Below are 14,279 nucleotides of genomic sequence, written 5' to 3'. Positions count from 1 at the left end.
CTTTAGAAAATAAGAAGTCTTGGTAAGCAAGAATAAGAAAACAAATCCTCTCACCCAAGCCGTTTAGTGTATATCTGTTTATTTTTAATTCATACAAACATTTACAGAGGTTCCTTTAAACAGAAATTTCATATTACAAAAAACTCTTCTAGATAATGATGTTTTAATCTCATTCTTTCCACTGGATATTAGTGTATGCAATCTGTTGCTAGACATGTGGTTTGTGTCCATGGAGGAGACACCTGCTGCCTCGAATTTATGCCTATGCTATGTTAGATCTCTCAATGCTACTCATCAGACTTCCCAAAACAACAGTATATTAATTTACATTTCCCTCTGTCTGAGTTTGAATATCTGTTTGTGTGTGTCTGTCATTGTATATGCCGATCTTTGTGACTTGGCTATTCATGCTTTTGGCCTCCCTTCCTCCCTTTTTTTCATAGAACATTTCTGCTTTAATTTATTTTTTAAATTTAAACTTATTTTTTATTTTATTTTAAAAATATATTATTTATTTATTTGACAGAGAGAGAGAGAGAGAGACAGCTAGAGAGGGAACAAAAGCAGAGGGAATGGGAGAGGGAGAAGCAGGATTCCTGCAGAGCAGGAAGCCCGATGCGGAGCTTGATCCCAGGACCCTAGGATCATGATCCAAGCCGAAGGCAGACACTTAATGACTGAGCCATCCAGGCGCCCCCCATTTCTGATTTTTAAGATCCAACGTTCTTCTACATTTCCCTAGAACTTCAATTTTTCTAAGTCACTTTTTTACATTTAGCTTTTTACGTTGGGAATTTATTCTGATATGTGTAGCGAGGTCCCGTTTTCTTTTTCAAACAGCTAAATACTTGTAAGGATTTCATTCTTCTCTCCACCTTTTTGAAATACTGGCATTCTCATACATTCAATTCTTGGATCTGTTTCCAGTACTTTTTATTCTGCTCCATTGTTTGGGTTAATCCTGTACTAGTACACATGGTTTTAATTACTGTAACCTTATATATTACTGTTTAATACCATTCTCATATTAACCAGCACTCAGTTTACAAAAATTAAAGCCATGGTGCGAATGTTCTTCATTTCTAGAAATGCAGACTCAGAGCTAAGTATTCTATTTCAAAACCATGATAGTATTTTTTAAAAATTTCAGCACAGTTAATGAATTTGTCCAAAGTGCTTCAAAAACCAGAGCATAAGAACAACTTGTTTTCAGTGTGTTTGTGTGTCGAATGCTCCCTGCATTTCCGCACCATGCAGACTCTTCATGGAGATGAAAAGTGGGAGTCAACGAGGAAGGCAGTCCTGGACCCAGCACAGAGAGACCAGGGAAATAGGGACTGGTACAAGTTAAAGACTCTGTGCCCCATTCACCTTCCCTAAACATCCTTTCTCATAGCTTCGACCCAGAATTGACATCTTTGTGACTGGAGTCTCCCCAGACTTACCATGGCATTCTGTTTCTGGAGGTTGAAAAGCTCATTCTGATACATCACAGCAGCAAAGGGATAAACAGCAGGCAGCTGGGCCTCCGGTCTCTTCAGTGCAAGCAGTGTGTTCCCGGGGTCGCCTTCCCGAATGACGGCATTGATGTGGTCCACGGCAGCCAGCCCTGAGTGGAGGTTGGGAGTGTCACATTTCGTCAGAATGTCCGCTTTTTGCCCTGCTATTTGCCCCAAGCATCCCATCTTTCCAAGGACTAGAATCTAAGCAGTCCCCTTCCATGAACTCTGAAAAGCTGCTGCGGGAGGACAGGTGAAAGCTTGAAGGTGGTAACACAGTAACTGGAGGGCCATCCAGTCTTTGGAGAAAGTCCCTGAAAGGTGCTCAGCATTGAGAAAGCTGGAGTCATGAGATCCCTCCTGTCTTCCCTGCAAAACCCTGTGCTTTGGGATCAGCTCTGGTCTCATGTCATCCACTGTTCTAGTCCCTGAGGATTTCACATCTTGGGGAACCCCACAGTATTTAGAGCTGGGCCATATAGATCCCATAGGCATTGTTCTTGAATGCTCCTTGTGTATCAGTACTGCCTTTGCAAGGAGACTGAAGCTCTGTGAACACCCAAAGCCAGTCCTGCCCTACTGCTGTGTCCTCCCTCTGAAGCAGCACCACTGAAACCCACAGTTAGCACTGGGAGACAGTGCCCCGTGATACTGAGGGGATTTCTCATTGTTTTAAATTAACATATAATGTATTATTAGCCGCAGGGGTACAGGTCTGTGAATCATCAGGCTTATACATTTCACAGCACTCACCATAGCACATACCCTCCCCAATGTCCATAACCCCACCACCCTATCCATACCCCCCTTTTTGTTTTGTGAGATTAAGAGTCTCTTATGGTTTGTCTCCCTCGCGATCCCATCTTGTTCATTTTCTTTTTAAGATTTTATTTATTTGAGAGAAAGAGAGCGAGCATGAGTGAAGGGTGCAGAGAGAGGGAGCAGCAGGCTCCCCGCCGAGCAGAAAGCCTAACGCAGGGCTCCATCCCAGGACCCTGAGATCATGACCTGAGCCGAAGCAGACACCTAACTGAGCGAGCCATTCAGGTGCCTGGACAGTATTTTTCTCAGAAACTTTCCCCTCACCTCTTGTGCTCTCTGAAGTGTGATTTTTAAGAAAAAAAATCATTTCAGATGTGTTTTTTAAAAAACTATTATAACCAAACTTCCTATGATTAAATAAGTCTGTGCCAGTATCTCTTCACCTTAAAAAAACAAAACAAAACAAAAACCTGATCACTGAAATGTGTTGGTTTAGATCATAAGCTCTGTGAGATCTCTACCAGTTGCAATGTTCAGATTATGAATACCTGAATTAATTAATTAATTGGGGGGAAGGGCAGCAAAGCAAGGTTTATTGACTAAGAGTAAGGTTTATTGAATGATACAGTATAAAGCTCTTAAAGAGGGAGGGGGCCCCCCGAGGGTTGCCCAAGAGTTGAATTTTAATAACTAAACTGAGGATGCCTGAAACAGTAAATTCCTCATTGTTTTCAGAGAACAGGATGAGAATTGCTAATCAACTGGGAGAATGAGCGATCGACTCTGCCACCAGGCAACAGCAAACTGGACAGAAACAGCAGCATTTTGCCCCATAAAGGTTTCAGGGGCACCTGGGTGGCTCAGTCAGTTAAGCATCCAATTCTTGATTTCGGTTCACGGCATATCAGGGTGGTGGGATCAAGCCCTGTGTCAGGCTCTGCGTCTGGGTGGGGAGTCTATTTGGGATTCTCTCTTCCTTTCCCTTTGCTCCTATCCCAGAACTCATGCACTCTCTCTAAATAGATAATATCTAAAAAAAAAAAAAAAACCCCAAAAAACAACATTTCAGGATAGTAGAAATAACACAGACCTACAGATTTCTAGAGCTTTTCAACGGTTAGTCTGTCTCCTTGACACATGACTAGATTGCAGCTAAGATTACTCTAAGCCTTTTAACAGATGACAATTTATCTTCTATAACTCATTCCCAAGGAGCTACCCTCCATAACCTTTCTCCTGAGACATATCATTCAATAGCAGGAAATACAGCTAAAGCAATCTTCTTAGTTATACGCATCAAAAACTTAAACGTATTCTAAAGGACTCTAAGAACACAAACCTATTTTTCTGTTCTAAGAATTGATATGTCCAACCAAAAAATTCCAGAAAGGAAGGTCAGTCCAGAAAGGAACAGTGGCCTCTGCTGTTCTCAGAAAGTCACCTCACCCAGCTGAGGCCTCTCAGCTGTATCTGTCATTAATTTGGATGGGATCCTGCTTCTCCCCTGAAAACCCCATTCTGTGAGTTTGCACCACTGGGTGGTAAAAGAGTACCAGGAAATCATACCCTTAAGACACTCTCTATGAACCACTTCTACTTAAAAAAAAAAAAAAAAATAATAATAATAAAGTGAGCTCTCCCGCTCTTTTATACTCTGCATTTAACCAAACGTCCAGCCCTGGTCTTTACAGAGTATGTCTTGTAATGAATGGGACGCATAGGCCAAATCCCAAGTTAAATGACTGTAGGTCAAACAAAGCTGAAACTTACGCCAACAGATCCGGTGACATTACAGTCAAAACTGTCCTTTATGTCACTTCTCTGGCAATTACGAACATAGACACCTTAACGTTTTAGTATAATAACCTACAGGGTTGACAAAAACTTGTCATATAGCTATACTTGTATATTTTAAAGCATAGAGTTGTCTTATTGTCATGTCACTGGCTAAAATATACTTTATTGTTTTTTCAAGACTCTTCTTAGTTCTACTTAACTATAAATTTTCAGATGGAAAGAGATAAAAAACTTCAGAATCATCATGTTCTACACACTTAAAGCCATCAAACACCGCAATGTCCTGCATAATTTAATCTGGTTATGCATTAGTGCAAATCATCTCATGCCTTTTATTTAAAAATGCATAAGCAACATGGCATTAAATCGGTGGTCAGGAAATTATGTCAGTAAGTATTGAAACATGTAGACAAGGCATTTTATTTAAAATGAAGAAGGAACCTATCTTGGTGGTCATAAACTTTTCAAAAATAAAGGATGGCAAAAGGTTATGGAATCATTTCTTCACTAAGTGTATGGACCTCAGCTGTCTCGCTGGCAATATTAATTTCTTCCTGCGATTCATTTCTGTCAAACCTAAGGAAATTCTCACCTTTCAAACAGAGCAGAAACTTCAAATTGTCTTTCATGTATCATCACTAATACATTCAAAATTAAATAAGAATAAAAGAAGAGGAACACGCATTCGACAATGTTAAGGTGTTCGCTTAAAAAAAAAGTTACCGGGGCGCGCTCAGCAGTTTTGTGTGTGAGGGAAGTTCTCAAACCTACTCAGTGGTTAACTTCTAGATGTTTATATCAATTTTCTCTGGGCCTCCTTGATTACTGTTTGGACCCTCTGGGTAGGTCTTTACCAGCAACTTGGGAGCAAACTTCAGGGTAAAACCTACAGTTTCTTTGAAGGTGTTAAGAACATTCGAAAATCATCTAGGAGCCTGAATCAAAGACATAGCTTAGGAGTGTTATAGTTAGTGGATATTCCCAAGTTTAAATTTGGCTGATGGTTCACATGTTTCATTAAGTGGGCTAAATGTGTTTCGCATATTCATTTTTGGGGCATGTAAGAGCTCTTTAGGTTGCCCTAGGGAAAATAAATGTCAGGTAGAATTCCTTACTGCTTCAAGTAAAACCACATTTTATAAGAGAGGGGAGAGGAGACTAATAATCTCTCTGAACTTTGCATACGCTCATTTTAATTACCTGAGTTTTCTGTTCTTTATAATCACACAACTGAAATGGGTACAAAGAGGAACTGAACTGTGAGGCTCCACAGAGGTTCAGGGACATGGGAATCAAACCTACCACCGTGCCATTTCATTGGCCTATCCAGGCTCGTTCACTTGCCAAAAAACTATACAAGCCGTAAGGAAATAATTCCTACAAACTGCAGACTAATGACTGGGAAGTGGTAAAGAGCAGAGGTGTCAACAATACATTTCCAATTCCAAATGCTGTCACATAATCATGGGCAAGAAACGACAGGCCCTAACTCATAATCTTTTACTGAAGAGCCTTCCATATTAGCCCAGTGAGGGATAGGTTCAAAAGAGGACATACACTGCACCTATGATAAAACAGGAAGGGATAGCGAAACCAGCTTCACGATACTTTGAGATGTTTTGCATGCCGAGAGGAGGCAAGATCACCCAAAATTCCCATGGGGAACTGCCGGACAACGTGGCATAATTAAGCACAACACTGACATTGAGAGGAATTTTCATCACATAAGGCAGTTTTACAAGGATACCAGTGGAGAGTTTTGGTGAGATTCTGACAAGGAGAATTTGTGTCTTCTGGCGTATCCACTTCCCTTGTCCAAGCCATTACTTACTGTTGACTTTATTGATGTTGCCTTGGATTTCTGCTTGGGTCAGCAGTTCTTCGTAGGCATCTCTTTCTTCTTCTGAAATACAGTTATTCTACAAAACAAAGTCTTCACTGATTCCTGAGGTTAAATTAAATATTTCCAAAGCTCAGTATTCAAAAGCAAAAGGCAAAGAGTGAGAAAATTTGTTTACTTATATTCACTTGAATTCAATATAGGCATCGAAAATTGCTTGCTCTGTGCAGGGCACTAGGGTTAGGAACGCCTGGCAAAGATTACAAAGATGAACAGCAGCCCCACTGTCTGCGAGGGCCTAACTATCTAATGTGGCAAACATCGTGTTGGACCCCTTGACCATATCACCATTTATTGTAGATCCAAGTCAGTGGAATGTTGGCAATTTCATTTGATCCAGTCTAATAAAATTAACACCATAGATAATAAATATACACAGAACAGAATACATTTTAGAGGAGAAGTACATAGTCAGTTGGAAATAACACTTGAATAAGAGAAAACAATTGAGGAGGGCTTGGAGGAAAGGAGCAATTAGTTACGAAGGCAGAATTGAGAGCAGAGTGTAGACGACAGGATTGGTTGCAAAGGTGAGATGGCTTGGCACATTGGGCTACAGCATAGAGTTTGTGTCCAAGGTTAGCCAGAAATATAAGGTGTTGGGCAGGCATTTCAGAGGCATTTTTTTTTTAAAGATTTTATTTATTTATTTGACAGAGAGAGAGATCACAAGTAGGCAGAGAGGCAGGCAGAGAGAGAAAGGAGGAAGCAGGTTCCCTGCTGAGCAGAGAGCCCAGGGTCCTGGGATCATGACCTGAGCTGAAGGCAGAGGCTTTAATCCACTCAGCCACCCAGGTGCCCCTCAGAGGCATTTTAAGGTCAAGTGAAGGACCTGTACTTAACTCCATAGGTAGGCAGTAGGGAATCCAAGGAGCTTTCTGGGGCCTGACATCCAATCTGGAGTTAAAGATTAATTTGGCAACCTCTAAGTCTGTGAGGGTTTGGCTTGCAGAATGGGAGGAGGTCACAAGTGCATGGGGTCACATGTGAGGCTGGGTCCAGAGTGGCAAGACTAGAAGGGGTGGAACAGAAGTAAGCCTGGCAAGACGAGGCAACAGAATGCAGTGATACAGAGGGTTGGAGGTGGTGGTGTTCTGAAACATCGTGGGAGTCATTCCAGAGGCAAGTCAGGGAAGGGCACATGTGTGAGAAGGGCAGGGTAGAGGTAAGCACTCTTCCTAGATGGTGAGGGGCAAGGCCCATGGCACAGAGATGAAGTCACCTGGAGGACCCCTCGAGGGGTCTCATAGCAAACTGACAGCCGCTTTCCTCAGTATATGGATGAGACTGTCTGAGGAAGAACAGAGACAGAAGTGACTCAAGGCCAGACCTTAAAAGAATCCCCGCAGGCAGAGGCAGGAGACTCTGAGAAGAGACACTGAGAGAAGCAGAGCAGAGCTGTGGCACCAAAGACCATGGGAGGCCAGCAGGTAGGGTGGGCAAGCCTGCCACATGTGGGCAGAAGCCACCAGCTCAGAAAAGGCAGCGAGATTGAGTGGAAAGTTCTGATGACGGAGCTGAGGCTGACGGGGCAAGATGTTAAGGAGCAGAAAGATGGCCAGGAACTGGAAGCTGGGCACACCAAGAAAGTCTTTAGTCATGCTAGCTGAGAAGGCAGAGTCAGGCTTCTTACAGAGGAGGGAAGGCCAGATAGGACAGTGAATTCAAAAACATCAGCTCCCACCTCATCATACCAAGTCATGAACCTCTACTAACAAATCTACAGGTAACTTGGCTAATACAAGGTCTGCAGGTGAGGCTGAACAAGGGAAGATGGTGAGCTGCTACTTCCACACTTCCTGGTAAAGTCATATGTTTATGACATGACCTTCAACCCTTGTAACCTGTAAGAATCAGCACGAAAGAAAACCTCTTTTCTTTACGTAGTGCATGGTCTGTTTTTACCCTTACACTGCACCCAAGCCAACTGCCTATGGCTATAGAGACCACTGCCAGGTGATTTAAAATGATCACTGGTAACATCAAGGCTTTTTCAAACCTACCACTCAGAGCCATATTACTGAGAATCTTATTAAATACCTTCAGTCTTGCATTTTCCTCTTTCCTTTTCTTGGCTTCCCAGAGTTCCTTCTGGTATTCCTGTGCAAGGCTGTCATCTACTAAAGTTAAAACTGCATTTGGGTTTCTTAGTGTTTTAATGGTTTGTTCGGCTATTCCTTTTTCAATAGCTTCATTAATGGCTATAACTGCAGCGTGCACTGGAAAGAAAAAAAAAATGATTTTCATGAGCCAGAGACAACAAGGACAGTTGCACAGACACTGCATGAACGTCAGCAGTTTTACTTTCTTCTCTGGCTTCGAGTTAAAAGGGCCAAAATGACACCCCAGACACTTCACAGAGCACCTCTCTGACAATGTCTCCACCCCTGCCCATCCTGCCTAGGTCCTGTCTCAGCATCTGCCATGTAATCCCTATGAATTTATGAATGGCTAAAATGAACTAAGCTCTGTCAACCCTCAAAGGATGAAGGGGGGAGTGTGGACACTGTTAAAGTACCAGTTTGTTTCCAAATGATACTGGGAATTGAACTGGCAACACTAGAGGACAACATAGCAATGTTCTCTACCACTTAAATCTGATGATGCAGAAAGCAAAGAAGCATTTGGAATAAAGGTATTTCTGAAAACTCTAAGTCACATCGCACAAGAAGATGTTTGAAGCCTAAATCAATTACATGGTTATATTCTCATATGCTCAACTTAACCATCTCCAATACCTACAATAAAAACTTCAAAAGGGGGCTGAAAGCATCTGCTAAATATTCTCTTTCTTGTAACCAAAATCAGTAATGAAGTACAAGTAAGACTCATGTCAGTAGTAAGTTCTGATTTTAAATAGACTCACAAGCAGCTTCATCCACTGACAGTTCATTAGCCAGAATCCCGCCTATTTTGCTGAAAGATGGCATCTGAATTCCATATTTCTCAAGTTCCTTTCTCATATTACTAATTTCCTCCTCTGAAAAAGAACAACAAACAATATCAAAGAAACACACAGAGATGGAAACAGGAATGAATATAATAAGAAAGGTCTTCATCCCACGATCTCTCTCCCAGAAATTTGAGACTTATTTAAAGAATATTAAAAATTCCATGCTATTATTTATCAAAAAAAAAAAAAAAAAAGGAAAAAAGTGTCTTCATCAAGAAGTTGGGGCATTCCTGAGCAAGAACCTTAGGAACGTCAGCCTATTTCTCATTCCACACGTGTTGAAAATGGTCAAATACAAACAAGACAGTAAAGTTTTCTCTTCTGATCAATATAGAGGAAAAATGGGAATTGATGCTGTCAAAAGGAAAAGTATGGATACATTTTCTTAGTAAATGACAGTGTAAGAATCATGAGGAGTCATACCTGTGAAGTCTACTTTGCCCAACAAATCCTGGATCTGGGGCGCTATCCCTAGTTTGAACAGGTATAAACTGAAAGACAGAACATAAAATTATCAGTTCAGAAGTTTTATCACCATAAATCTTAGCATTAAAAATGATTGAAATCCTAAGGGCTTTTTTAGTTGAGAAAGACCTAAGTGATTATCCCATGTAGTCCATTCATTTTTTAGGTGGAGAAACTGAGTCATGAGGTAACAGTCCCTGGTGGACAGGGACTACAATGATAGGCTAAGTCTTAAAGACCAATTTTCTTCAGTACATGGCGTCTCTATAGGGTCAACTAACTCTCTACCATCCATTTGTAGGGAGAATAAGAAATACAATTAATACAAAATAGCCAGTAATAAATCCAATGAACATTTCCTTGGGTACTCCTTCTATGAGTCTTATTTTGTTGAAAGTACAGCTCAAATTATATTTTCCTTTTCAATACTCCTTTAAGTACCACACACCCCTTGAGGACTATTTGTTTTATGTTTCCTGAAACAAAGAGTGGCCAGACTATCAGCAGAGGTGGTGATAAACCATGATGTGGGCATACTACTAAGTGGAAGATGGAAAATAGATTGTGTGTGCGTGTGTGTGTGTGTGTGTGTATTTAAAGCCCCTTAGGAATTAATGATGGCACACACTAACCTATCCAAAACTTGACAAAAAGAGCAGAGGGCTGGCATCTAAATTTTACCAAATGTGCAAATATATGCTTATATGGCTTTTCCCATTTAATCACCAAACCACGGTTTCTTTCCATAACAATTCTAACCTCCTCAGTCCCAAAGAGTAATTCTATAGACCAACTAAAACAAACAAACAAACAAAAAAACCAAAAAACCTGTGTTTATTTATCAGTTTTGATAGGTTTATAATTTATGAGATTTTAATTAGAAGTTAGAAATTATAAATAACTTCTATAAGAAAATGAACGGAGAATGATTTCATTGGCTTGATATATTTCAAGATCAACACACACCTGAGATTATAAAATGCATAAAATTTCATTATAGGAGTTCAAGGTTGAGGCTTTTTAAATGGTATTAAACTCTTAAAATGTATGATTATTCAACTTAAGGAGCCTACATTTAAAATGACCTTCATTGATCATTTCTGTAAAACACAATCATTTAGAAAAGTAACACATGGTCAAAGTTAAAAAATAGTCATTCATGGGTAAAATAAAAATTACACAGAAGAATATCAGAGTTAAACACTAAGTATTTTGATATAAACCCTTTCAATGTCTTTTTTTTTAATTTTTAAAAAGATTTTATTTATGTGACAGGGATCACAAGTAGGCAGAGAGGCAGGCAGAGAGAGAGGGGGAAGCAGGCTCCCTGCTGAGCAGAGACCCCCCCCAATGTGGGGCTCGATCCCAGGACCCCAAGATCATGACCTGAGCCGAAGGCAGAGGCTTTAACCCACTGAGCCACCCAGGCGCCCCTCGATATCTTTTTTTTCTGGAAAAACTTATTCCATAAACTCACACAGTATTCATAATATGAACATAGTGTATTTTTCCTAACCCATTGCGTTTAGGTGGTCACTAATTATTCCTCATCGCAAATAATGCTTCAGTGAACCTACCTACATACAGAAACATCTTTGGCATACATCTTATTTGTTACAATGAATCCCTAAAAACAACACTGCAGGGTTGAAAAGACACACACACAATTAAAGCTTCCAATATACAGAGTCAAACAGTGATCTCTAAAAAAGAGATCACACTCATTTTTTGTGAGTCAAAGATTAACAAAATCCCCTTCCCTCTGTGAAACAATATGACTTTTAACTTTCTAGCTCTGTTCCTCTAGAAACCTGATAAAGATACACTGATAATTGGTGAGCAATGTTGCTGAGGAGAAAAATAACCCCCCATCGATAAATGGTTTGAAGGAACTATAAATACCTAACAGGTATCACAGGCTTAGGTGTTCCCAAGTTTGGTGCCTCTTCTAACACCCACACTCCTTGCAGGAAACTGGGAAGCCCACTGGGAAGGTGTTACAATAGACAGCCGCTCCTGGGGCCTGAGGCCCTAGAGCAGGGAGGCTCCGGTACCCACCCTATGGGGATATCACTTCTTAGCACCTTAGATGTCACCTGGGATACCAAAGGAAATGGCTTCCAGATGGCTGTCTGGGCAACTACAGGGAGCGTCATGAAGTCTCCCACTGAAGAGTAAGCACTTGATGCCATCCTGCCATCTGACCAGGTTTCTAGGCTTCTCGATCCTTCTGAGCTACTACGACCAGATGTGGTTTACTGCAGTCAGGAGACACTGAATGCTTCGCTGAACCTAAGAACAGGCTGAAGGGTGTGACCTTATTCTATCACCAATACATGACAACGCCATTTTCTTCGTCCCTCTGCACCAAAGAATACTATCAGGGAAAATCTTGCAAATCTGATAGCCAAAAACGTTATTAATTTTAAACGTTATTTTGTTAGTTGTAAGGATAAACACTTTCTCAAACACAGATTGTTCCATGTCCCTTTCTTCCACGAAATGCCTATTAATGAATTTTTGAATTTTAAATATTTTTTGGAGGGGGTGCGTTTACCTTTCGTTGGTTTCTCCCCTTTTCCCTCAAAATCACAACCAAAGAACAAAGAATAAATGACATTTTAAACATATGGTAATTGTAATTTTAGTACTCAATTCCAATATGATTTTCATATCTTACCCACAGGTGGAAAACACATTAGACTCTGAACATTCTTCAATATAAAATAGGCATTATGTATTCATAATTTAAAGCAAGAAAGACAGGATACATTCCTTAGTTTAAATTCTAGGTCTTTAGAGATAATCAGGGACATAAAACTATTTACACGGCCTCTGAAGACTTTATTACCAAAGGTTCATGCCAGACAAGTCATTAGGATTAAAACTAGTAGGCTGACATTTTCAAAACTATAATATTTCATGAACCACTTCTCATTATGACATGGAAAAAATATTCCTATTAAGAGGGAGCCCACGTCATGCGGAACGAACAAAACCGCAACCTCTTCAACTGTTCCTTTGTACTAACAGAGACTCCAAAATTAAACAGAATTAAATGGATAGGTATGGCAAAGGTGCAAAAGAATTCTAGGAAAATAATGATTTGATGACAAAAAAATCATTCTCTCTTCAATTTCTACAAAGAAAATATACACATCATTTAATGGAAGAAACTTTGAAAATGTGACAATAAAATTTAAGTAGGAGGTATTCATAAAATGTCTTCTAACAACCAATTTTCTATCTGTAGTTAAGTGTTTAATGCTATGGGTGTTTGTTTTTAAAAATTTTATTTATTTATTTATTTATTTGAGAGAGACAGTGAGCAGAGCAGGATTGGGGTGGAGGGAGGAAAGGCAGAGGGAGAGGGAGAAGCAGACTCCCTGCTGAGCAGGAAGCTGGATGGAAGGTGGACATGGGGCTCAATCCCAGGACCCTGAGATCATGACCTGAGCCAAAGGCAAACACTTAACTGACTGAGTCACCTAGGTGCCCCATTTTTCAAAAGATCTTAAGTAATCTCCTCACCTATTGTGGGGCTCGAACTCACAACCCTGAGATCAAGAGTGGTACAATCCACTGACAGAGCCAGCCAGGTTCCCCCTCCAATTTTCCTCTTTCTTAATTTTATCTTTGTTTTTGTTGTAAACTGAAGTGTTGAATAAGTACTTGTTAAGTAGATCATTGAATAAACTACCGATATCACCTATCTTAATATATTCCTTGGCTGTCACTTTTTCTTGTTGAATCTAAGGCCACTTTCAGAGGGTTGATTTCCCTCAAATGCCTGGCATTTCCTGATCTGGAGCTCAGCCTGGGGCTTGGGACTTGTTTTTTGTCATTGTTGACCACAGGTTCCCATGAGAGAAGCCAGTCTTAGAGAGACCATAGGGGAACGTGGGGCCGACACCACAAGGGTGCCCCATATCTTGCCTTCTCACATCAGGGCTTCCAGGTTCATGCTGGCTTTGGGGATCTCTTTATTTCTGGCTTGCTTGTAGCAAGCCCCAAGGCAGCTCCTGGCTCTGCTGCATCCTGTGAATTCTGGGGCTGTGGTCTTCTGACTTGTTTCTCAGTCAATCCCATCTCATCTATGTGGTCAGTGGGATGGCATCCTTGCTTACTGCAAATGATTTTTTTTTTTTAATTACTACTTCAGTAATTTCATGTTAACTGTTTTCACATTATTTCCTCTATTTATCCATTCATTTAATTACTATGCATGGAATATCTACTACATAAAAAAATATTTTTCTCTGCCATGCTGTTCCTAAAATAAAAGTCTTCAGGTTTCCACATAATACAAGTTTGTTGGCACTAGGAACTATATTATACTAAAGTGCTAATTTTCCCCTGTGGTACTGAAGAAATTAGGTGACTATTTCTAATTATCCTTTCTACTTCTCCATTGTACTCTGTAATACTAATATAAATCCTACAATGAAGCCAACATTCTGCTTTAACTAAAAGTTACCACAAGGTGGTGCTGAGAAGTTACCTATTGGATCAAACAATCTTGGCTTTTAAAGTGATTTTAAATAAGAGATTTTCTGGAATTGGTATGGATCAGTTAGAAATCTCATCTGTGTATACATACTTCCACCCAAAATGTTTAATTGTGAATGTATATTTTTAATCTGGCTTCAGTTTTCAACATTTATTGCTTCCATTGTTGAAGCTTAAATTATTAGCTGTTTTTAAAAATGCCACTTCTCACTGTGTGGGAGTTTTATAACAAATTTTTGCGTGAGAGGCACTTCCAAGCAGATTACTCAAAAGGGCAGTTTCCTATGCACATATCCACTATTCCCAGGAGAGAAAGAATCAGCTATAGCAGCCCACTCCTTCATAAGCACTTAAATTCAAATGAGGCCATTCACTACCTGAAGTGACAGCAAAT

The 14,279-nt window shown here is 40.2% G+C and overlaps 1 protein-coding gene across 2 annotated transcripts in view; it reads right to left on the bottom strand.

Annotated features, from left to right (window-relative positions):
• Positions 1-14,279, bottom strand: part of IQGAP2 (IQ motif containing GTPase activating protein 2) — a 299,955-nt gene that overhangs the window by 115,930 nt on the left and 169,746 nt on the right. For both annotated transcript variants that reach the window (XM_059175277.1, XM_059175278.1), the window contains exons 6-10: positions 9,335-9,402; positions 8,825-8,938; positions 7,999-8,177; positions 5,890-5,977; positions 1,446-1,609 (exon numbers count right to left, since the gene is read on the bottom strand). In XM_059175277.1, coding sequence (XP_059031260.1) covers positions 1,446-1,609; positions 5,890-5,977; positions 7,999-8,177; positions 8,825-8,938; positions 9,335-9,402 — 613 coding nt within the window. The remainder of the gene's footprint in view (positions 1-1,445; positions 1,610-5,889; positions 5,978-7,998; positions 8,178-8,824; positions 8,939-9,334; positions 9,403-14,279) is intronic.

Source organism: Mustela lutreola, chromosome 5, assembly GCF_030435805.1.
Source record: "Mustela lutreola isolate mMusLut2 chromosome 5, mMusLut2.pri, whole genome shotgun sequence".
Lineage (NCBI taxonomy): Eukaryota > Metazoa > Chordata > Mammalia > Carnivora > Mustelidae > Mustela > Mustela lutreola.
The sequence above is the reverse complement of the archived record's forward strand: the minus strand, read 5'-3'. Positions and strand labels throughout refer to the sequence as shown.